Raw genomic sequence first — 25,390 nt, 5'->3', positions numbered from 1 at the left:
ATATTGTAGCAATTTCTCGGATGTGTTTTTTCTGTTTTCGCAGCTTAAGGATGGCTTGTTTCACCTGCATGGAGAGCTCCTTTGACCGCATGTTTTCTTCACAGCAAAATCTTCCAAATGCAAGCACCACACCTCAAATCAACCCCAGGCCTTTTATCTGCTTAATTGAGAATGACATAACGAAGGAATTGCCCACACCTGCCCATGAAATAGCCTTTGAGTCAAATGTCCAATTACTTTTGGTCCCTTTAAAAACAGGGTGGCACATGTTAAGGAGCTGAAACTCCTAAACCCTTCATCTGATTTTAATATGGATACCCTCAAATGAAAGCTGAAAGTCTGGACTTTATGCCCATGTCCATTATATAACTATAAGTTGAATATGTTTCAGTAAACAGGTAAAAAAACAAAATTTGTGTCAGTGTCCAAATATATATAGACCTAACTGTATGACATTATTCTATCCACATCCACTGGATATGAGCAATCGCGTGCTCTGATTGGCTACTCAACTACTAGGCTATTAGCTCATATACCGTGAGTAGAGAAAAACAAAATGGCAGAGCATGTTGCTGAACCAACCGAGGATGAAATAAAAACTACTCGAAAACAAAACCCCAAAAAATACAAAAAAAAAGATTAACAAAATATGGAATGAAAGTATTTGATGGTAAGAACATATCTTTTTTATTTTTCAATAATAATAATAATTATTATTATTATTATTATAGCATTTTTCACAAATTGCTACTATCATTTCGCCAGTTTGTTTACATTCTAAGTGGAAATGATTTTATCGGACATTTTGTATAGAGTTTTTATTTATCGAATTTGCAAAAAATAAAAATAAAACTGCTCTGTTTCTCAAAATCCAGTGAATGTGGATATAATAAAACAGTTAAAGTCCTTTCCATGCCATGTGGCGCATAGGGCGGTGCCAATCTCCGTAGCCCTCAGCCTCTCACATAGCTAGGGTTACAATGGGGGGCTAGTCCTCTGGTAACCACGAGAGTTTGACTCCCTTCTCGCATCTATATTGCAGCATGCCTTGCCAGTAAGTACCATTTTTATGATGGTCTTTGGTATGACCCGACCATGAATAGAACTCGCGATCAAAAGGCGAACACGCTAACCACTAGGCCACTCACCGGTCTAATAAAACACTTATTCCATTCAATCTCGTCGTACATGGTTTATAGCCGACTCAGCGCTACACGCCTCGTCGGCTATCAGCTTATGTACGACTCAATTTCATGGAATAACTGTTAAATATACTGTATTACTCTGCAATAAGTTGAGCAATAGAGCTGGGCAACATGATAATACACCAAACACCAGTTCCATTGTGGGTACTAAGATAATTATTATTCTGACGAGGTTTTTTTTGGAATTGTTTGTGAAAGGGAAGTAGGGTTCAATGTAAAACCTTTCACGATTCGACAATATCATGATACTTTAAGTCACAACACACATTACCGAGTCGATTTTTTTTGTTACAGGAATAAACAGCTGATTGAACATTACAGCCTATTTTGGTTTCAACGGTTCTACTGTGTTTCAGTCCAGACTGCCAGGGTGGTTTCGTTCTGAACTAGAGTTTTCCCATTCGCTCATTATCTTGCAAACCAGAAAATAGCAAACCTAACTCGATGGCACTTATCTATCTAGTGGCACAACCGTTGCAAATCTTACAGTGGTGCTTGAAAGTTTGTGAACCCTTTAGAATTTTCTATATTTCTGCATAAATATGACCTAAAACATTATCAGATTTTCACACAAGTCCTAAAGGTAGATAAAGAGAACCCAGTTAAACAAATGAGACAAAAATATTATACTTGGTCATTTATTTATTGAGGAAAAATGATCCAATATTATACATCTGTGAGTGGCAAAAGTATGTGAACCTTTGGTTTCAGTATCTAGTGTGACCCCATTGTGGAGCAATAACTGCAACTAAACGTTTCCGGTAACTGTTGATCAGTCCTGCACACCGGCTTGGAGGAATTTTAGCCCGTTCCTCCATATAGAACAGCTTCAACTCTGGGATGTTTGTGAGTTTCCTCACATGAACTGCTCGCTTCAGGTCCTTCCACAATATTTCGATTGGATTAAGGTCAGGACTTTGACTTGGCCGTTCCAAAACATTAACTTTATTCTTCTTTAACCATTCTTTGGTAGAATGACTTATGTGCTTAGGGTCGTTGTCTTGCTGCATGACTCACCTTTTCTTGAGATTCAGTTCATGGACAGATGTCCTGACATTTTCCTTTAGAACTTGCTGGTATAATTCAGAATTCATTGTTCCATCAATGATGGCAAGCCATCCTGGCCCAGATGCAGCAAAACAGGCCCAAACCATGATACTACCACCACCATGTTTCACAGATGGGATAAGGTTCTTATGCTGGAATGCAGTGTTTTCCTTTCTCCAAACATAATGCTTCTCATTTAAACAAAAAAGTTCTATTTTGGTCTCATCCGTCCACAAAACATTTTTCCAATAGCCTTCTGGCTTGTCCACGTGATCTTTAGCAAACTGCAGATGAACAGCAATGTTCTTTTTGGAGAGCAGTGGCTTTCTCCTTGCAACCCTGCCATGCACACCATTGTTGTTCAGTGTTCTCCTGATGGTGGACTCATGAACATTAACATTAGCCAATGTGAGAGAGGCCTTCAGTTGCTTAGAAGTTAACCTGGGGTCCTTTGTGACCTCGCCAACTATTACACGCCTTGCTCTTGGAGTGATCTTTGTTGGTCGACCACTCCTGGGGAGGGTAACAATGGTCTTGAATTTCCTCCATTTGTACACGATCTGTCTGACTGTGGATTGGTGGAGTCCAAACTCTTTAGAGCTGGTTTTGTAAACTTTTCCAGCCTGATGAGCATCAACAACACTTTTTCTGAGGTCCTCAGAAATCTCCTTTGTTCGTGCCATTATACACTTCCACAAACATGCGTTGTGAAGATCAGACTTTGATAGATCCCTGTTCTTTAAATAAAACGGTGCCCACTCACACCTGATTGTCATCCCATTGATTGAAAACACCTGACTCTAATTTCACCTTCAAATTAACTGCTAATCCTAGAGGTTCACATACTTTTGCCACTCACAGATACGTAATATTGGATCATTTTCCTCAATAAATAAATGACCAAGTTTAATATTTATGTCTCATCTGTTTAACTGGGTTCTCTTTATCTACTTTTAGGACTTGCGAAAATCTGATGTTGTTGTAGGTCATATTTATGCAGAAATATAGAAAATTCTAAAGGGTTCACAAACTTTCAAGCACCAGTGTATCTTTTCTTGGCTGGCAGGAGTGGAATCTGATGTGATTTCCTGCTGTTATAGCACATTAGCATCAAAGCTCAGTGTGTTTTGATGCATATGAGATGATTTTCTGCTCACCATGGTTGTAAAGAGTGGTTATTTGAGTTCCTGTAGCCTTCTTGCCAGCTTAAACCAATCTGGCCATTCTCCTCTGACCTTAAAGGAACAGTCCACCGTAATTCCATAATGAAATATGCTCTTATCTGAATTGAGACGAGCTGCTCCGTACCTCTCCGAGCTTTGCGCGACCTCCCAGTCAGTCAGACGCAGTCAGACGCGCTGTCACTCCTGTTAGCAATGTAGCTAGGCTCAGTATGGCCAATGGTATTTTTTGGGGCTGTAGTTAGATGCGACCAAACTCTTCCGCGTTTTTCCTGTTTACATAGGTTTATATGACCAGTGATATGAAACAAGTTCAGTTACACAAATTGAAACATAGTGATTTTCTATGCTATGGAAAGTCCGCACTATAATGACAGGCGTACTAACACCTTCTGCGCGCTTCGGCAGCGCATTGATATCTGAGCTCCGTATCAATGCGCTGCCAAAGCGCGCAGAAGGTGTTAGTACGCCTGTCATTATAGTGCGGACTTTCCATAGCATAGAAAATCGCTACGTTTCAATTTGTGTAACTGAACTTGTTTCATATCACTGGTCATATAAACCTATGTAAACAGGAAAAACGCGGAAGAGTTTGGTCGCATCTAACTACAGCCCCAAAAAATACCACTGGCCATACTGAGCCTAGCTACATTGCTAACAGGAGTGACAGCGCGTCTGACTGCGTCTGACTGACTGGGAGGTCGCGCAAAGCTCGGAGAGGTACGGAGCAGCTCGTCTCAATTCAGATAAGAGCATATTTCATTATGGAATTACGGTGGACTGTTCCTTTAACATCAACAAGGTGTTTCCGTCCGCAGAACTGCTGCTCACTACATGTTTTTTGTTTTCTTTCTTTTGCACCACTCTAGAACCTGTATGTGAAACTCCAACATGTTTCTGAAATACTCAAACCTGGTATTCTGTTTCTGGCCCCAACAGCTATGCCATGGTCAAAATCAGAACGAAGAAATAACATATTTTTCCGCATTCTGATGTTTGATGTGAACATTAACTCAAGCGCTTGACCTGTATGTGCATGATTTTATGTGCTGTGCTGCTGCCACGTGATCAGCTGATTGGATATTTGTGTGAAAGTGCAAGGAGGGGTTCCTATTAAAGTGGCCAGTGATTGTATCTCTCCATTGTGTTATAATGCTGCATGGACACAGTCAACAAACTGACTCATAGGAAGACAAAATTGTGCAGCTCAGTCTGGTGTGTGTGCTGACATTTATAGCGATGTGTGTGCTTGTACGAGTGAGATCAGCGTGCTACATTTCTCCAGACACGGCCTAGTGAACACAGCCAGCAGGCAGAAGCCCAGTCAAGCAACCACATCCTCTTTCAGGCATAGTTATAGGCATAGCCACAGTTTGAAGCACAAGCATCACTGCATTCAAACACACACACACACACGCACGCAAAATGTGCACACACCTCTGAAGCGACATACACTGTGAATGAGCTGCTTAGAGGTAGAAGAGCATGAGTATCCTGCCAAAAAAAAGGCACACAGCGACGTGTTGTTCCAGTTTAACAAACACACATCCACACAGCACCACTTCACATTCTGATCTCTTGATTTCGCCAGTGCTAATTAGCGTGGATGTTTGCTCATTAGTGACTTCATTAGCGTACTAATGCACATCATTAGATCAGCGGTTCAAATGAAGTCCCTCTCATTGGATATTTGGGATGTACTGCCCAAACAGGATGTACAGAGTTTAAATCATTCTTTTGATCACACAGAAAATGTGTGCTCTAGATTGCATAAATCTAACTGATGTTCATATACGCTGACAACTAGCGCTAATTCAGCACTTGCCTTTCAGCCATGTGTTGTGCAGCAGCCTGAAATTAAAACCTTGCTCTATTTATTTTCACTTGTTTTAAAGAATTTCTCCATTCATTATCATCAATGTGTACTGGTCAAGCAATCGTTCAAATTACTAATCTTTGCTATAAATAAAGCCAAAAGAAAACCCCTGAGTCATCATTTTTAGCCGGTTAAATGAACATGACACTTCAGTTAACATCCATACACAGGCTAAAAATTATATTTACAGCTTCAAAACATCTTTAAACCACAAGTGAATGTATTAGCTTACTAGCCTAAAATGGATGCTAGCCCAGTTTCTATCATATCTTGAAGCAGGAGGGTTAATACATGCTAGCAAACTGGCTAAAAACCCCCGTCATATCTAGCATCTCACAAACCAGACTTCTAGCATTTCCTACATAGTTTAGTCCTCTTTCCATCAAAGCAGTTCCAGGGCTGGTTCGGGGCCAGTGCTTAGTTTGGAACCGGGTTTTCTGTTTCCACTGACAAAGAACTGGCTCTGGGGCCAGAAAAAACGGTTCCAGACTAGCACCAACTCTTTGCTGGGTCAGAGGAAAGAACCGCTTACGTCAGCGGGGGGCGGAGTTGTTAAGACCAACAACAATAGCAAGACCGCGAAAGGTCGCCATTTTTAAGCGACGAGAAGCTGTACAAACGCAAAGTCATCCATTATTGTTGTTGTTGTTGTTGCTGCTTCGTCTTCTCCGTGTTGTTGTTGCTTCGATGTTCGCGCCAAGGTTTATGCAAACGCAGCGACGTTTACTGATGTATACAGTGATGTAACTGACGTATACAGTGACGTAATGACGTGGCTCCCCTTAGCACCGCGAGCTATGGAAAAGCAAACTGGTTCTCAGCTGGCTCGCAAGTTGAACGAGTTGTGAACCAGCACCAGCACTGGCCTAGCCTGGGAAATCCCATGCTGCTTTGCACAATCGTTCCGATCTGAAAAGACAGCATGGAAACTATGGTCTAAAGGCTCGTCTGAGTTAGGGAGCCAATCAGAGAGTGGGGAGGGGTGGAAAGCCGGTGACGCGTACTACTCGACAAACAGAAGCTTGTAGTTTATTTGGGATTGTTTACGGATCACATTTAACATGGCGGCGAGCGATACGAACCAAACTTTCGATCAAGCTTTAGACACTGTTCTGAATAGTTTAGAGCGAAAGTTTGTTTTAAAAAAAGAACAGCGTTTGGCGTTAGTCTTTCTTCGCCTCTTCGTCGCTCTAACTACGTCACCGGGTACAACTGCCATGATTGGTCATGGGCTACGTATACGCCAAATGATAGACATTCGCAACGTCCAATAAACGGCCGTTGACAATCGTAAACCACACCTCCCCTACGAGAAATTCAATAGGCGGATTCCAGACCATATTTCACTTGTGATATGGTCTGGTGTTAACCAGACTAGCACTGGCCCCCAACCAGCCCTGGAACTGATTTGGTGGAAAAGGGGTATTTGTGAAGAAACATGGCCAAGAACTGCCTATTTTCACAAGTTTAAACTGACATGGCAGTGTTCTTTAGCAAACATGCACAATCTTTTTTTTTTTTTTTTTTAACCTCACAAAAAAAAATCTGTGAACTGTTTTTTTTCTCTGAAAAATATTCTGTCATTGTATTACAATGTTCAGAGATTTGTTTTCCCACTGAAAACTTGCACAAAGAGATGTAAACAGTGTATAAAAATGGGCCACAGAATGTCTGAGGCTGGGACTAGCGTGCTAGCAGCCCTGCTACTGGTTCACACAGTATGAGCTAGCTTAATTGCTATATAAACTAGCATAATGTTTTGCTAGCTTCCTGCTGCTTTACACTATACTGTATCATATCATTCACAAAGTTTGGCAACTACCGGGGTGGACAGTAACAAAGTACATTTACTTGAGTACTGTACTTAAGTACACTTTTTGAGTATCTGTACTTTACTTGAGTATTTTTTTTTAACTTATGACTTTAACTTCACTACATTTGAAAGGCAAATATCGTACTTTTCACTCCACAACATTTCTATCAAGGTCCTCGTTACTATGAAGCAGATTTGAAAGTGGATGTTTTTTCTTTTCTTTTCTAAAACAATTGGTTTTTTTCACAGGTGACACTGAGACAGCCTATCAGTAATCACTAGGGTCACGTCACGTCCACAGACTGGATAAAATCAACTTCAGTTATTTCTCAACAGCTTTATTTTAACACGATCAGTTGATGACAGAATGGAAAGAGGCAGTTCTTCTGGAGAATGCGTGCACCCATGGCTTTACCTAGAACCCATGTTTCAGTTCTCTGAAAGGATTAAAGATTCGTTTCATTTTAAATGTTTACTTTGTTTGCCAAAAATGAACCACATCACGGCCTACAAAAACTCGCCGTCCGACCTGCAGAAGCATATTGAGGTCTATAAACGTTTTATTCCAAGAGAAAGCTTGCAACAAAGTTGTCTGTGCTTTTAGAGCTAGCGATAACGTTAAAATAGTTATGCAGTCTGGTTAGTCAAATGACTTCCTATGGATTTGCCCGCCAAGTTGCCGTAGCCTTGTCCACGGCTAACGTTTACACATAGCTAGTTAACTTGGACACTGTTAGTTAGCATGTAAAAATGGAGTTATACTAACATGAATAACATTAACGTATCTGAAGTCCTTTCAGAAATATGCTTTAGCATAATCTTGCCAAATAAACAGAATGTAGAAATCTTTCTTTTTCTACTGTCATTAGCTACCCAATATGATTTTGAGTTGGAAAAGAGTTTGCTAGCATGTCAAGTGGCGTTTCACTGACTAGCTAGCTTAGCGTTAAACCACCATGATGGCACAGCATGCATTCATTTTGTGAATTCACATTTCTTGTCTTTGGTAACAGCATTAGGTTTTATAAACGTTGTGGTAATAATACAACGATACGTTGACAGAAAATGTACTTTTAATACTTAGATTAGATTAGATTAGATTAGATTAGATTAGATTAGATTAGATTAGATTAGATTCACTTTATTCATCCCACATCGGGGAAATTCACGTGTTACAGTAGCAAGAAAATGTCAAACAGATAACAAATAAAACTGAAATAAAAATGAGACAAACGAAGGATTAAATACAGAGGGCTATTTGCATTATTTACCGTGAAAAAGTATAGAAAAATTGCCTTATTGAGAGGCTCGGAAAAATTGCACATTACAGGTAGACTCTGTATATATACACACACATATATACATAAATGATATTTATATATAAATATAAATATAAGTATGCATAAAATAGTTTAGGGCCTACATTATTGCACATAATTGCATCGATGAGAGATGGCAGAGGTAGTAGTGGTGAAGTAGCGCAAATTAAACAACAAACAGGTTATTGGTGCTACGTTACAAGTTGTGGGTGTTATACAGTCTGACAGCAGTAGGTATGAATGACCTGCGGTATCTCTCCTTCTTACACCGTGGGTGTAGCAGTCTACTACTAAAAGAGCTGCTTAAAGCCCCCACAGCCTCATGTAGGGGGTGAGACGGGTTATCCATGATTGAGGTCAGCTTGGCTAACATCCTTCTCTCACCCACCTCCTCAATGGAGTCCAGAGGACAGTCCAAGACTGAGCCAGCCCTTCTGACCAGTTTATTAAGTTTCTTCCTGTCCCTCTCTGAACTTCCACAGCCCCAGCAGACCACAGCGTAGAAAATCGCTGATGCTACCACAGAGTCATAAAAAGTCCTAAGCAGTATTTTAAAAAGTATTTTTAAAAGCAAATACTTAAGTATTTACTTAAGTAAATACTTAAGTATCATACTTAAGTATTTTTAAAAGCGAATACTTCAGTACTTTAACTTAAGTAAAAATTTGACTGGACAACTTTCACTTGTATCGGAGTAACATTTGACCAGCGGGATCTGTACTTTGACTTAAGTAATGAAGTTGGGTACTTCGTCCACCTCTGGTAACTACTAAAGTCAAATAGCTACTGCTAGAAAGGTAACATTAGCTACTCTAAGCTACTTTTCTGGCAACGTTAGCGCTCTGGCTTTTATGTGGAACTGCCTCATATTTTAATTAAAGTGTTTTAGATTCGATTAAAATTTGTCAGACACAAACATGGACAAGATGTGTCAGTTTGCTTAGTGGAAAGACAAACTCGAACACAGAGCCTGTTAGTAAATTAGCTTGTATGTATTTTTGTGGTTGCTGTCAAGTTGTTTGTTGTTGTTGTTGTATTTCCCCTACACACAGACCTTTAGTAAATCACAGCCTCTGTTTATCAAGCTGGTTTCCAAATAGACTAAATGAATATCAGGCTACATACAGTATTCACTAGCATGTTTGCTAAATAACAAGAGACCTACGGTGCTTTATAATAAGCATGTGCGTGGCAGTTTTATTCGATTTCAAACATCAATGGGAAGGTAACAACTTCCCGCCTGCGCTACGTGGTTTTTTTGTTTGTTTGGGTTTTTTTGAAGCGAGAGTCAGCACGTGCAAACCAACCCCTAGTCTTTAGGCCCAGGAGCATGTCCACATTGGCTCAACAAGCTGAGACGGCTGGGTGACTACCTAGGCTGTACCATTCACGCATACATTCACCCCATGGACAATTTAGAGTAGCCAGTTAACCTAACTACATGTACAGGAAAACCAGAGCACCTGGACGAAACCCACACAGACACGGGGAGAACATGCAAACTCCACGCAGAAAGGCCCCTGTCGGCTATGAGGTTCAAACCCAAAACCTTCTTGCTGTGAGGTGGCAGTGCTAACCACTGCACCATCGTGCCGTGCAATAAGCATGTACATGGTTAACATGTCAATAGGCATAAATACAGCAGGAATACAGTGTTCACCTGGTGAAAGGAAAGAGTATTGAAAGTTACAGTATTGAATTGTTTATGCTGTAACCTTGAAAAATGTGAACGTTCAGTGTGTGGGTAGCTGTTTGAGGATGTGCATGTTCAGAATGTGAAACCTTTTTTAATTTGTTCTTTCTGTCTTACACACACACATAGGTGTCTACCCTTCCTCAGGAGAGACGAACACAGCAATCCACTGTGCCAGAGGGGGCAGAGGAACAGGCTGAAAGTCTGCTGGTCAGACAGGTGAGTTGATGTGTGTGTGTGTGTGTGTGTGTGTGTGTGTGTGTGTGTGTGTGTGTGTGTGTGTGTTTGCTGTGATGTAAGACAGATCCAGATAAAGCTAAAAGCTGTGTGCATGTTTATCATGTTTATCTGTTTTGCGTGTTTGTTGCTGTGGTGAACACGTGCCAAATATAGGTTTGGTTGCCTAAATGTACCTCCCAGCTTTGTTACAGCCAGCAGTTCTGGGAGGTTTGACCTAATTCTGTGTGTGTGTGTGCGCGCGCGCGCGCGTGTGTGTGGTGATGGTGCGAAGCCATTTCCTCTACATTATTTGCTGAGGAATATGCACACACACACACACACACACACACACACACACACACACACACACACACATCATTCGCTTAAATATAAAACAATCTGGTTAGATAAGGAAGAAAACTGTACTAGGCATAGTAGAATCTTTAGTGATCACTGAGCATTTGGTAAGAAAGTGTATACACACACACACACACACACACCTTGCATGTGATCAGAAAAGTAGAAGTGTGTGTGTGTTTCAGGAGGAAGTTTTCATTTCTGTTGAGTTCTGTTTGTCAGACATGTTCCAGAGCTCTGAGCAAGCACAGAAACCAGACAGCCGTGTCACAGCTTGTGTGTGTGTGTGTGTGTGTGTGTGTGTGTGTGTGTGTGTGTGTGTGTGTGTGTGTGTGTGTGTGTGTGTGTGTGTTTCCCTGTCAAATGTGTCACCCATCACTGTACTTTACTGGTAGAAAATAATTATCCATGTTTTTGTTTTTGACCAGAACCATCCTTTTGATATTTATTCAAATTACATAACCAGGGTGATCTTATACAGTACCTTCTTGGTTATCTTGAATCTTCTTTACTTTGAAATGGAATAACTTATCACCATGTCCCTGAGCTTCAGACAGACAGAGACAGACAGCATGTTCTTTCGTCCCCATGAGGGACAAAGTTAATCCTGTTTGCCTGTTGTATAATTCATTTTAATCATTAATCACATCTGGGAAACATAAACGCCTCTCATGCATTCATAAAACAAGATCGAGCTTTGCACAGATTTTATAATTCAACATCTGCAGACCCCCTTGACCACAGTTATTATTATTATTATTAGAATAAACTAGTTTGATTCCGGCAGCACGGTGGTGTAGTGGTTAGCACTGTTGCCTCACAGCAAGAAGGTCCTGGGTTCGAGCCCCGTGGCCGGCGAGAGCCTTTCTGTGCGGAGTTTGCATGTTCTCCCTGTGCCCGTGTGGGTTTCCTCCGGGTGGCCTAGTGGTAGCGTGTCCGCCTCTCGATCAGGAGATCGTGAGTTCTATTCACGGTTGGGTCATACCAAAGACCATCATAAAAATGGTACCTACCGCTATCTGGCAAGGCACGCTGCAATACAGATGTGCATGGGGAGTTAAACTCTCGTGGTTACCAGAGGACTAGCCCCCCCACTGTAACCCTAGCTATGTAATAGGCGAGAGGCCGAGGGCTATGGAAACGGAGATCGGCGCTGCCCGATGCGCCACATACAGGTTGGGCCTGGTTAGTACTTGAGTGGGACACTGCCTATGAATACCAGGTACTGTAAGGCGTGGGAAGGACTTTGACTTTTTTTTTGGCTCTGGTTTCCCCCACAGTCCAAAGACATGCAGGTTAGGCTAACTGGTGACTCTGAATTGAGCGTAGGTGTGAATGTGAGTGTGAATGGTTGTTTGTCTCTATGTGTCAGCCCTGTGATGACCTGGCGACTTGTCCAGGGTGTACCCCGCCTTTCGCCAATAGTCAGCTGGGATAGGCTCCAGCTTGCCTGCGACCCTGTAGAACAGGATAAGCGGCTACAGATAATGGATGGATGGATGGAAGTTCATCTCGGTCAAATTTAACCACTGCAAACTCACCAACCTTGGAGCATAACTTAATAGAATTCATTGTGGAACGACATAAAAAGCTCTAAGTGTACTTTTACAGTTACAGGCCGGAGGGGCTATTGGTGCTGTTGTACCATCGTGAACTTCAAACATTCGTGCAACATTTTGGACTGAAATTACAGAACAGGGACAATAGTAACTAGTGTTAGCAACAACCTAGGCAGGCGACAATAATGATTAGCGTTCGGGAGTAGTAAGTAGTGCAACAAGCTAGATGGCTAATGTTAGCGATAGCTCTAATGTTCCTGATTACCTTCTCAAAACAGTAATTAGTTTGGTCACTGTTATAGATTTATACAAGTACTGTGTCTGTATATAAACTGATCTAAAGCCAATGCTGCTTTACGCTAGTTTAAAAGTAGACGAAGAGCGCTTTATATTGTTTGGAGTGCACTGCTATGTTGATTTAATGTCACTCTGGGTCATATACATGGGGAAGAAACAGGTTGCCAAGAAGACTTAAAATAAAAAAATTTTTTTTAAAAATGTAAGTGAGATGTTAAAGAAAGGTGTTACTTTCACACACAGCCAAATGCCCAAACACTGACCACAAATGCATGCAGTCTTTATGCTCCGAGTTGTTCTGAACCCACTTTTTTTATTCTGCTTTTACTTTGCAGGCCTGCCAGTACTACAACTCCCAGCTACACGTGGTCGAGTACACGTATCAGGAGTATGCAGGGGACTACCGCATGCTGCCCAGGTACCTGCCACTTTCTTGATATAAAAGTGTTTCTCATCATGCTTGCAGTGTTGCAACAAAAATGCGTTCACTCTGGCAATAATCATTGGCAAAAATCACAATGGTCATGGGCAATCCAGTCAGTTTCTATTTCAGAAAACATGAGCTTCAACAAGCCGTTCGGATTTGGCTCCTCTTTCGATATCACAAGGGGAACTCGTTAGAATAATCCCGCCCCCTCATCTGAACATCTCCACTCAAGGCTTGAGAACTGCATTCGGAAATGAATATTCATGATGAAAGTGCAACCTGATTAGCTGGCGGAAAAGGAGGTGGGATGAGCAATGGCTCATTATCATTTAAAGGAAAAGGCACTCACATCAGCCATTTTGAACAGGGCTGTTTAGACAGAGTAAGAAAGGAGCTGTGGTGCTTTATCCTTGTGGTATTTTGGCCAAAGCATGTCATGGACATTTCAGTAAGACCTCAGGGAACGGTTTCAGCTTGTGGAAAAGGACTGTTATATGTCACCTTTAATCAGGGCTCAACATTAAGGACTGCCCGATTGCCCGGGGCAAGTGAAACATGCATTTGGTCAAGTGGGATATGTCCCGACATGCCTGACCGGGCAAGTTGGAATGAGCATATATTACAAACTAGCACCACAAAAATTTGTCTTTTTGATCTTTTATTTCAGTTCCTAAAAGCGTCTCTCACTACATATCCGCCATTATGTCTTGGCTGTTTTCTTAGTCTCTGTTTCATTTACTGCTTTGCAAGTTATTTTATATCCCCCCCCGCACTGTTGTAGTATGGTACGTGTACTGTTTATAGACCCCTTGTGCATGACATCACGCATCACGTGATAATTACAGCTGGGGTCAGACAGACACTGTTTTTCATGCAAGTAAGGCTTAATCTGTCTTCAGTCTGTTCAATTTTTTGTGCTGTTTTTGCTTGTTCAAACAGAGAGATAGATAAAGGGCATTACCGTCTCCCCGCTATCAAGAAAAATGTTAACAAATAGAAGCTTCAAGAATAACAAGGAAATGAGTGGTTAAAGGTCCCATGGCATGAAATTTTCACTTTCTGAGGTTTTTTAACGTTAAAATGAGTTCCTCTGACCTTCTTAAGTCACCCCAGTGGCTAGAAATTTCATAATGTGTAAACCAAACTATGCCCAATATTTGAGAATGGCGCGTCAAAACGGCGCGTTGAGAAGCTCTTCCCTTGCCGACGTCAGCAAGGGAGATGATCCCCACGCCCCCCCCCTCTGGATTCCCACCCACTGTGTGGATTGCCCGCCCAGCTCAAAAGTTGCCACCAAACATGAAAGTTGCGCTGTACATGGATGTGACAACACAGAAAAGAGTCTGTTTTTACTGCCGACGGGAGAGCCCCTGAAGACGCAGTGGCTTAATTTTATTTACTTCAATAATACGCCGTCGAGTCTACCTAAGACGGTGTATGTTTGTCGGAAGCATTTTCCTGATGAATGTTTCCACAACTTGGGACAGTACAGGGCAGGTTTTGCACATCAACTGTCACTGAAGCCTGGGTCCGTACCAAGCATCCCTGCCGCATCAGCAACAAACACCGAACAAGTAAGTGTATAACTGTTAATTCGTTTTGCCGTGTTTTAAAATCGGTGCCACGTTAGCCTTGCAATGGCTACATTAGCTGTGCAGCTAACCGCTTCCTGCAGTTAGCCAGGTACTCTGCGCTACAAAACCAAAAAGCATGCAGCATGCTCTGTTAAACTGAGTTTAGTCTGGAAATTGACTGTAACTTATGAGCTTATGTTTTGCCGTGTTTTAAAATCGGTGCCACGTTAGCCTTGCAATGGCTACATTAGCTGTGCAGCTAACCGCTTCCTGCAGTTAGCCAGGTAATCTGCGATACAAAACCAAAAAGCATGCAGCATGCTCTGTTATAATAGCCAATCAAAACAGTTTTTACAAAGACACCCACATTCTTTTTTTTAAGTCACTCGTTCATTTTATTTGTTTGTTTGTTCAGTAAAAACCCAAACATTTGTTGAATTTATTTTATTTCCTCGCATCGCACCTTAATGACGTCAGCGCGCGGTATTTTTCCCTTCGCGGTTTGTTCCTTCTCTCTCGCCATAGTAAGACACCCACATCCGCTTGTTCTGACCCACTGGAGGTAGCGTCACAGTGCTGTTAGCCAATCAGAGGTAACACGTTTACATGTCATGAATATTAATGATAAGACCCGCCCCCACCCTCTACCCTTCCCCGCCTCCTGCTTCTCATTAGCAAAACGATGCACTGGGAAAAGCGCTGAAATGGGGCTTTCTCCCAGGAGGCTATATCTACGTGCCGAGGGTTCATTTCGAGAAAGGCTGCGGATATAACATCCGGAAACCTCCAAGAGCCCATTTAAAGCATCAACAAACCACCATGCCATGAGACCTTTAAAGAATACAAAGAGAGGAGCTCAGCCTGAAAACTCCAGAGAAATTCATGATTGTATTTAAAATGTATTTTACAAAAACAGAAAGTCGGAAATGAGTATGAAAGAGTTTGCTTACGAATCAGTTTTTTTTTTTCTGCCCGAATTCGAGTTAGCTCCTTCATGAAAGTGTTTGATTTTCTTACAGTTGAAGCAGCTTCCTTATTTGACACAGAAAACCCAAATTGGTTTCAAACAACTCGAGCATGAAAAAGGTAACAAGAAGCGACATGCGCGATAAATCCTGAAAGAACACAACAGATTAAGAGCAGAGAGCTGGAGCTTTGTTTCTGTTATCAGAGAAACACAGTCCTGTGCAAAATATTTATATATCGGGGTTTATTTATTTATTTCATCCACCTCTAGGTTTAAAAAAAAAGAAAAAGAAAAATGCTCTGCGTCATGACAGACCGGCTGCACTGATTCAGTTACAGGTTGCCAGGTCTGTATAAAACACCCACAACCTACACACTAAACAATAATTTTAAACTCAAACATTATCCTGTCTGTCATGATGCAGCACGTTTTTTTTTTTTATTTAAACCTAGAGGTGGATGATAACAAAAAAAAAGATATATAAATATTCTCAAACACAGTACTGTTCAAAAGTCTTGGCACCCTATTGTTTTCTTCATACAAACTTTGTTATAGATTTCTATTTTATGATTTCTACATTGGGCGGCACGGTGGTGTAGTGGTTAGCGCTGTCGCCTCACAGCAAGAAGGTCCGGGTTCGAGCCCTGTGGCCGGCGAGCGCCTTTCTGTGTGGAGTTTGCATGTTCTCCCCGTGTCCGCGTGGGTTTCCTCCGGGTGCTCCGGTTTCCCCCACAGTCCAAAGACATGCAGGTTAGGTTAACTGGTGACTCTAAATTGACCGTAGGTGTGAATGTGAGTGTCAATGGTTGTCTGTGTCTATGTGTCAGCCCTGTGATGACCTGGCGACTTGTCCAGCGTGTACCCTGCCTTTCGCCCGTAGTCAGCTGGGATAGGCTCCAGCTTGCCTGCGACCCTGTAGAAGGATAAAGCGGCTAGAGATAATGAGATGAGATGAGATTTCTACATTATCGAGTAATGAACCAACAGTCTGAGAGAGTTCTACACAAACACACTGAACTTTACAACAGCTGCATGCATGTGAAATGGAAATAAATCGACCAAGGCAGGAAAAACTATCTTGGATAAAATTGTTATTGTCCATTCCACATAAAAAGTAACCAGTAACCAAACTTGATAATAAACTTAATCAATAACCAAACTTCATCTCAATGTATGATCTTCATTTTATGTTGCAATTCACAACAATTCCTAAAAAAAAAAAAAAAAAAAGGAGTACTCGCAAAATAGGGGGCAAGTGATAATATTGGGGGGCAAGTTGAAATTAACCCCCACTTAGTGGGTTTAAAAGTTAATGTCGAGTCCTGCTTTAATATTCAAAATTCTGTACCATTTCTAAGGCCCTATTTAAATGCAAGCCAATTTGTGATCTTGACCATGTTAACTGCTTTGCAGTGTGTTCAGAAGACACGCCAGTGGATTTGATGTAAAATGGATCATAAGATTTTACACAAGTTTGTGTAGCACGTGTCAGCTCGAGTGCATACCGTCTCTAAAGCAAGAAAGGGGACATAGGAGATACTAAGAAACTCTGAAATTCATGTGAATATTTCAAAGATTCCACTTTTCACTCATGTTGAAGTTAATAATATAATTTGACATGAAAATCTCATCTCATCTCATTATCTCTAGCCGCTTTATCCTGTTCTACAGGGTCGCAGGCAAGCTGGAGCCTATCCCAGCTGACTACGGGCGAAAGGCGGGGTACACCCTGGACAAGTCGCCAGGTCATCACAGGGCTGACACATAGACACAGACAACCATTCACACTCACATTCACACCTACGGTCAATTTAGAGTCACCAGTTAACCTAACCTGCATGTCTTTGGACTGTGGGGGAAACCGGAGCACCCGGAGGAAACCCACGCGGACAACATGCAAACTCCACACAGAAAGGCCCTCGCCGGTCCCGGGGCTCGAACCCAGGACCTTCTTGCTGTGAGGTGACAGCGCTAACCACTACACCACTGTGCCGCCGGACATGAAAATTGCTGTATTAAATTTGAAAAGAATGCAAAGTAGAAACTTTTTCTCCAGGTGATCCTGTTTCCCCCACAGTTCAAAGACATGCGGTTAGGTTAACATGGGGCGGCCTGAAGGCCAATTTATGCTGACAACGCAGTCCTCGCAGACGGTGTTGCAGATAGCGTCTGCGTAGCCCCCCCCACCTTCGCAGACGCTCTGCGCGCACCTCCCAAAAATTGTGACCACCGCAGAAGCATCGCAGACAAGAGGGCTCTGATTGGTCCACTCTACATCCACTGTACACGCACTTCCGCTTCCCGGTTTGGTTTGTTTTCACGACCACCATTTTTAAAAACACGAGCGAAGATGGAGCAGCACGAAGAGCGGTTGATCGAGAAAGTGCGTACATCTATACGACTCCAGTTCTAGTCATTATAAGTAACCGGAGGATAAACACTCCACTAACCACACCCACCAACTACTCCTAGCGATTTCGCGACTTTGCGCCCCCTTGCGTTGTAGCGGTGAATAACATCGCGCACGCCTATTACTCCCCGCTCAACGATAAATTACAACTGTCTGCGAAAAGCTGTCTGCGAAAGCCTTGTCGCAAGAGCATGCAGAGACCTTTAGGCTGAGGTGCCCTTGAGCGAGGCACCTAACCCCCAACTGCTCCCTGGGTGCTGTTAGCATGGCTGCCCACTGCTCTGGGTATGTGTGTGTGCTCACTGCTTCAGATGGGTGAAATGCAGAGAGGAATTTCACAAGTGTACGTGTGATTAATAAAGTTCTTCTTCTTCTTAACTAGTCCTCTCAGACTTTTGGACCCCACTCTCGATAAAAAGTATGCCGTATTAACTCAGAGGATCATTTTTAGTTAGGCCTAGATCTTGTCTGATTTGTCGAGGATATTTTTAGGTGTGGTTTATTCCAGCATGTGGCATCAGCAGAAAGCTTGTGTGTGTGTGTGTGTGTGTGTGTGTGTGTGTGTGTGTGTGTGTGTGTGTGTGTGTGTGTGTGTGTGCAGTATGTGTGTGGTAGAGACTGAATTGTCAGCCAAGGCGTTTCCAGCTCCCTGGACACAAACAAATCAGCCGCAAGAGCTCAAGCAGGCGCGGTGAAGGACCCCTGAATGTGTGATCCTGTCAGAGTGAGCGATGCTACAGGGAGAGAGCACTGTTAAAATCTCACTACCAAATGATATAAAAGATGCAAAGGGGGCATCAGGAGTCACATTTAGTGAGTTAGGATAAAAAAGCGCATTTGGCATGTTACAGAAGTTTATGTTGTATGTTAAAAATTGTTCTTAGCTTTTTTTAAAAAATAAAAACGCATGGTAGCTTTGCATTTGTAGCTTAAAAGTAACTAGGTATCAGTGGTTGTTACAAGAAATCGGTAATCGTTTAACCAGGTCATTAACTTTACCGTAAATAGTCATTTTGGTGTGTTTCATAACGGAGGACTTGACTGTTAAATTAATGTTATGTTCACAACCACGACAGGTAACTGTATGAGGTTATGCTCATAATATATTATACCACAGTACACTCTCTGATTTTGGCTACTCTACTACTAGGATATCAGCGCATATACCGTGAGTAGAGAAAAACAAAATGACGGCGCATGTTGCTGCCAGGGCTTTGAACTGGTTCAAGGAACGAAAACGAAAACCGGGAACTTTTTCTATTTCACATGGAACAGAAACGAAACCAGAAATTTTATTATTTTTTATGTTCCGGAACAGAAACGCTTATTAAAAATAATGGTAACCGGTTAATACGGGTTTTTATTTCGTTCCTCAAAGTTTTCGTAGCCTACAAATAAAAAAGTCATTCTTCTCCTGCGCAAGTTTCTATGACCCGCTGGGGTTCACTTCCTGTGTGACGGTCGCTGATTGAATGGAGAGAGCGGGAGGGTAGACTACTATCACGTCTCCATTACTGAGTGTCTGAGCAAAGAAGAGCCTGAACGATGCAACCTCCCTATTGGCTGTTTGTAAAAATGTATCAATTGTTGCCCTTCCCACGGGAATCATCGCGGGCTCGAGAGACGAGACCTGACGAGTTAGTTCGTTGGTAGCAGAACAAAATGCCTGGACACAAATCGGGTTTTCAGAAAAGGAAAGAAAATAAACGGAGGGTTGAAAATACAAAAAAGGAGGCAGAAAATGCAAAACGAGTTTTAAGGTAGGACAAATGGTTACTTTTCTGAGGCAGCCCGCCGTGGCTGCAGGCTTTCAGTTGTGTCATTGAATGGTTACTTTTCTGAGGCAGCTCGCCGTGGCTGCCTGCAGGCTTATTTATTATAGCCCATTTAGTTAAAATAGTTGATATAAAATGTTTATAGTTATAGTTATGTGATGGTTGTCCTGATTTAGACTGGTGTTTTTTTTTGGGGGGGGGGGTTGCGCGATGTTGCACCCGGGTCCAGATTAGGGCAGAACCGGCCCTGGCTACATTTCAGGTGTAGTTTGTTTTATGTATGTATGTACTTGCATAGATGTGTACTTGGTCTTCCAATATGGCACCTAACAAAATCTTGCGGCGCGGTGACATCATGCGGCAGCCCTCTATAGGGCCTGACTAGCCTTTGGTAACACACTAAACGAATTCTCTTTCATTTTTGGCACTTTTTCTGTTTGTGTAGATGGGAAGACATACTGAGAATCCAAATCGCCAACATTTGAAATAATAATTGTTTTGAATTATTTCTTGTCTTATTTAATGAAGGTTGTAATAGAATTAGCCTACATTTGGCTTAAGCTGGATGAGACAGAGACATAATTTTATAGCCATTTGTTAAACAGCTGACAGGGAACGTAATTAACCATTCCGGGAACGAAATTTTTTTGTTCTAACCGGTTCGGGAACGTCTATTTAATGGTGGAACCCAAAACCGGAAACGTTAAAATTCCGTTTCTGTTCGGAACGCACCAATAGGAAAAAAATTCTGGTTCAAAGCCCTGGTTGCTGGACCAACCGAGGATGAAATAAAAACTCGACTTGAAAACAAAACCCAAAGATTTGCTATCAAGTATTTAAAAGAAACAGAAACCGCGAAAAGAATCGTTATTTTTGTTTTGTTTTCCCAATATCTCCTGTTCCATACTCCAGCCCAGGTGGTGGCAGTAGTACGCCTTTAAATTGGTTTGCCAACCGCCAAAAAAACCCTAAAGAAGATGGTGAAGAAGAAAACCCCCAAAAAGATATTTTTAAAAAAAGCAACAAAATATGGAATAAAAGTATTTGACAGTGAGAACGTATCTTTTTTATTTTTCAAGAATTATTTTTATTATAGCATTATTCACAAATTGCGATTGTCATTTCGCCGGTTTGTTTACATTCTAAGCGGAAATGATTTTGTCGGACGTTTTGTGTCGAGTTTTTAATTATCGAATTTGCAAAAAATAAAAATGCTCTGTTTCTTAAAATCCAGTGAATGTGGATATAATAAAACGGTTATTCCACTCAATCTCGTCGTAGCTGGCTTATAGCCTATTCGATGCTACGCTATTATTTCCCACTGCTGATCATAGGTGTATACCTATTAATGGTCTTGTATCATATCTTGTATCACTCATGGGCATCCCACAAGCTGCATTGTGTGTGTGTGTGTGTGTGTGTGTGTGTTTATTATCATCTTATAGAGAGACCAGAGAATCTGGTGATGAAAAAATATTCACAGCTGCTTATAGTATAAGCGGTAACAAGAACTGACTTTTTCCACAGACGTTCCACTGTATTAAAGGTGACATCTTTTACCCCTTTTCCACAAGTTGACAGTTTCCTGAGGGCTTAATGAAATGTCCGTGACATGCTTTGGTCAAAATACCACAAAGATAAAACACCACAGCTCCCTTCTCACTTTAAACAGTCCTGTTCAAAACGGCCGATTCGAGCGCTTGTTCCTTTAAATGATAATGAGCCACTTTTCACCCCACCCCTTTCTTTCGCCAGCCAATCAAGTAGCACTTTCCTCATGGATATTCGATTTTAAAGGCAGTTTTCAAGCCATGAGTGGAGATGTTCAGATGAGGGGACAGGATTATTCTAATGAGCTCCTCATGTGACATAGAAAGAGGAGCCAAATCTGAACGGCTTGTTGAAGCTCATGTTTTCTGAAATAGGCAGCACAAAATAAACCAATAGAGTGTCTTATTTCAAAGGTTTTGGTTTGGTAGGTTCCAGACACCCACATGTTTGTGGATAAGCACTGAAAAGGCGAGTTTTCATAATATGTCCCCTTTAAATGTACCTATAAACAGATAAAAAGCATAACGTGTCATTCTTTAATACATTTTAAATTGGAATAGTTGTCAAATTACTATGGTATAAGAAGAATAAAACACTTCGCAACATCCCGCTAAAGGAAAATAACCAAATTCAGGGACTCTGCTTCCTATCATGCTTACCGTAAAATACCAAATAATAGCCCGGGCGATTATTTGTCTCAATCACGTAAGAGACCCGGCGCGTATTAGAGACTAGGCGGCTATTTGGAACAGGCGATTAATTCCTTCTTCACAAACACCTTCCCCAAAATCTACCTCAAAACGGGGAAAAAAATCATTCTCAGATAGGCCTACTTTTAACCAGTATAACTTACAGTTTGTTTAGAGTTAGATTACAGATAGCACGGTGCCGACTTCGGGGAATTTTGAAGACGCAGAATGCATCTTCGCATGGCACAGTCGGGGTGGATAAAGGATAAATCACACACCTTTTCCTGTTAATGACTAGTTAAGCGCATGCTTTACAAAATAATCAAGAAACCACATTGTCTGTGCGCAGCACTGTGATTTAATTACTCTGCAAAGTTATGGTCACTTGCTATCACCCTCACCCATGCAGCCTCCACCCTTTGCGCTTCGCGATGTCTGTCAATCTGAAATTGCATGGAGGGCGCGACGGTGAAGCAACATAATTAGGGTGCGAAGTGTCAAACCAAAGGGTTTTTTCTTATGCTGAAAAATAAGTGACCTGCAGTGGCTACATACTGTCATCTTGCATCACGTTTCTCTCCAAGACGTCTCCCTATTTGGCGGATATGAGCCTATTCCCCGAGTGAGTTGGTACGGTGGCTCGACCCCGTAGAAAACTTAAAGTTCGGATGAAAGTTAGTTGAATAGGTTACTGACTTGTAGGCCTACATGTTGCCTGCCTGACGCGTGCTTCTGCCCAACTTGCACGACAGATTACTTGTTGAAAAGGCCCCTTGGATTAGATTGGCCGCGAGCAGACTGAAATGCATGTTAGAACGCTCTCACCTTTTTTGTAAAGCGTCTTCCAGATCCGAATGGGTAAGGGCAAGTGAAATGGTATAAGGTCTTTAATAAAACTCAGTGTGTGCTTTGACGCATGCATTCGGCAGTTTAGGTCGTTTAACAGAAGCAGCAGTCCAACCTTGGAAACCCGCAGTCCTCAATGTCACCACACACGCTGGCTTTCGTTGGGTATACCCAAAGGGGTGGCTAAGACATCTGTCAAAAGTTACGGAGTTGCATTCCTCAAGAAATATTACGGTAGACCAAGATTATAACATTGAAATGGCATGTTTATTATCACGTAACAAAATGTTGTAAACAGTATTATAGAAATAATTTCATTCATTCATTCATTCATTCATTCATTCATATTGTTTCGGTAGAAAACTATGCAATGCAAAATCGTTTAAACACCAGAAAACCAGAAAAGTGCTGGGCCTCAAGATTCTAGATAGAACGTTCGGACGCTTTTTTTTTTTAGACCCCGGCGAGTATTCGGAACCGGCCTTTATTTGTCACAACACACGCGTACACCCGGCCGTTAAAGGGAACTCGGCGGTTAATTGGGACTCGGCTATTATTTGGTATTTTACGGTAATCACATCACGCCGTTGCTTTTTTTTTTCCTATAACAGCACACCCTGCCATGTCTTATTCCTTACCTGATTCTACATGCTGTGAAAAACGAATGAATGCAGAACGGGAAAAAGAATAGTGCATGGAGAGCCAGTGGGTCTGTTGTGCAAGGAAACCGAACTGTTGTGAAAGATTACAAACATCTGGGCGATACAAACATCTGCCTGCTACAAAGACATCCCAAGTGATCAGATGCTGAAACATCTGGTCACCAGTGGTCCTACGGCGATCTCTTTCCATTGATTGATAGGGTGTGAAATATACATTTGTTCAATCATTAATTTATTTAGAATATTCGGCCTGTGATTCATAATAGCACATAGAAAAAAAAAAGGACATATGCCAAAGCTCGGATTCCCTCCACACCCTTCGAGCACGTGGAAAATCACAACCTGAGAGAATGGGAAATGCAGTGGCTGTGTATTATGTAATAGGAAATGTAGTCCTGCTGTTCTATGCCCTCTTAATGGCTCAACGCAGTCCAACGCAAGGCCGCTTATTGTACAGGTCAAATTAGGTTACATGTAGTCCATTTATCAGCTGTCCAGCCATCAGGGAGAAGGAGGAATGGAAAGAAAGAGAGAAGAGTGGAAAAATTAAATCAAGAATAGGATTCAGAATGGTCAGCTTCATCAAGGAGGATGGGCTTGAGGGGTAAGATGTGGAGCGGTGGAGATGGTGCATGGCTGCTAATGTAATGACATCTTCCTCTTCGTCTCCTGTCCTCCGTTCTTAGTCACATCGCCTCTAAAAGACTAATGATGATGGATTACCGTGCACTTTCTCCTTCTGTGCTGTTCAGTCTTCAACTTTTTCTAGGGCAGTTGTTCTTTTCTAACCATTATCTCTCTGTCTCTCTCTCTCTCTCTCTCTCTGTCCAACAGGAAATTGTATAAGGCTCAGAAATTGCCCAGCCACTCCTTTGAGATTGATCATGAAGACGTAGATAAGGATGAGGTCAGTCCCAGTGTTGCATGTCCAGCGCACATCGTTGTGTTTTCAGCATGCTTGCAAATCACTCCAGATCTCACGAGAACATGTAACACAAAACACAACAAATTAGAAGGAAACAAGATCAACTGTGAGCTCCTGCTCACTTGCGTATCCCCCCCACCGCTCTCGCTTATATCAGAATGCAAGCAATCGAAGGAATAGGACACTTATTATGAATGTTGACTTCAACAAATAATTAACCCTGGAACAAGTAAGTAAAGAACAGTGTCTCTCCCCAGGGATTTCAAATAGCATCCTGGTAAACTGTCATTCTGAAATAGCATTTTGCTTCTTGAACTAGCGTCAAAATCCACCCTATATGTTTCGTAAATACATTCAGCCGGTAAACAGGAAGTCAAAGTGCGACAGACCTGAAAACGGTATACACGGTATAGAATCCCAAGCTGAAGCTCGGTACCAAAGATCAAGCAGTTGTGATTTGTAGTTGCTGAGAAAAGTGTTATGAAAATTTTATAAATCCACGTTATATGTTTCATAAATACATTCAGCCGGTAAACAGGAAGTCGATGTGCGACAGACCTGAAAATGGTATGCATGGTATAGAACCCCAAGCTGAAGCTCGGTACCAAAGATCAAGCAGTTGTGATTTGTAGTTGCTGAGAAAAGTGTTATGAAAATTTTATAAATCCACGTTATATGTTTCATAAATACATTCAGCCGGTAAACAGGAAGTCGAAGTGCGACAGACCTGAAAACGGTATACACGGTATAGAACCCTAAGCTGAAGCTCCGTACCAAATATCAAGCAGTTGTGATTTGTAGTTGCTGAGAAAAGTGTTATGAAAATTTTATAAATCCGCGTTATATGTTTCGTATATACATTCAACCGGTAAACAGGAAGTTGATGTGCGACAGACCTGAAAATGGTATGCATGGTATAGAACCCCAAGCTGAAGCTCGGTACCAAAGATCAAGCAGTTGTGATTTGTAGTTGCTGAGAAAAGTGTTATGAAAATTTT

The 25,390-nt window shown here is 41.8% G+C and overlaps 1 protein-coding gene across 4 annotated transcripts in view; it reads left to right on the top strand.

Moving 5' to 3' along the window:
• The window catches only part of dock10 (dedicator of cytokinesis 10), a 282,351-nt gene that overhangs the window by 152,895 nt on the left and 104,066 nt on the right, over positions 1-25,390 (top strand). For all 4 annotated transcript variants that reach the window (XM_060905824.1, XM_060905826.1, XM_060905823.1 and 1 more), the window contains exons 3-5: positions 10,264-10,353; positions 12,902-12,984; positions 24,302-24,374. In XM_060905824.1, the coding sequence (XP_060761807.1) occupies positions 10,264-10,353; positions 12,902-12,984; positions 24,302-24,374 (246 nt within the window). The remainder of the gene's footprint in view (positions 1-10,263; positions 10,354-12,901; positions 12,985-24,301; positions 24,375-25,390) is intronic.

The sequence above is a fragment of the Neoarius graeffei genome, chromosome 23 (genome assembly GCF_027579695.1).
Source record: "Neoarius graeffei isolate fNeoGra1 chromosome 23, fNeoGra1.pri, whole genome shotgun sequence".
Lineage (NCBI taxonomy): Eukaryota > Metazoa > Chordata > Actinopteri > Siluriformes > Ariidae > Neoarius > Neoarius graeffei.
This window is presented reverse-complemented; position numbering and strand designations above follow the sequence as displayed.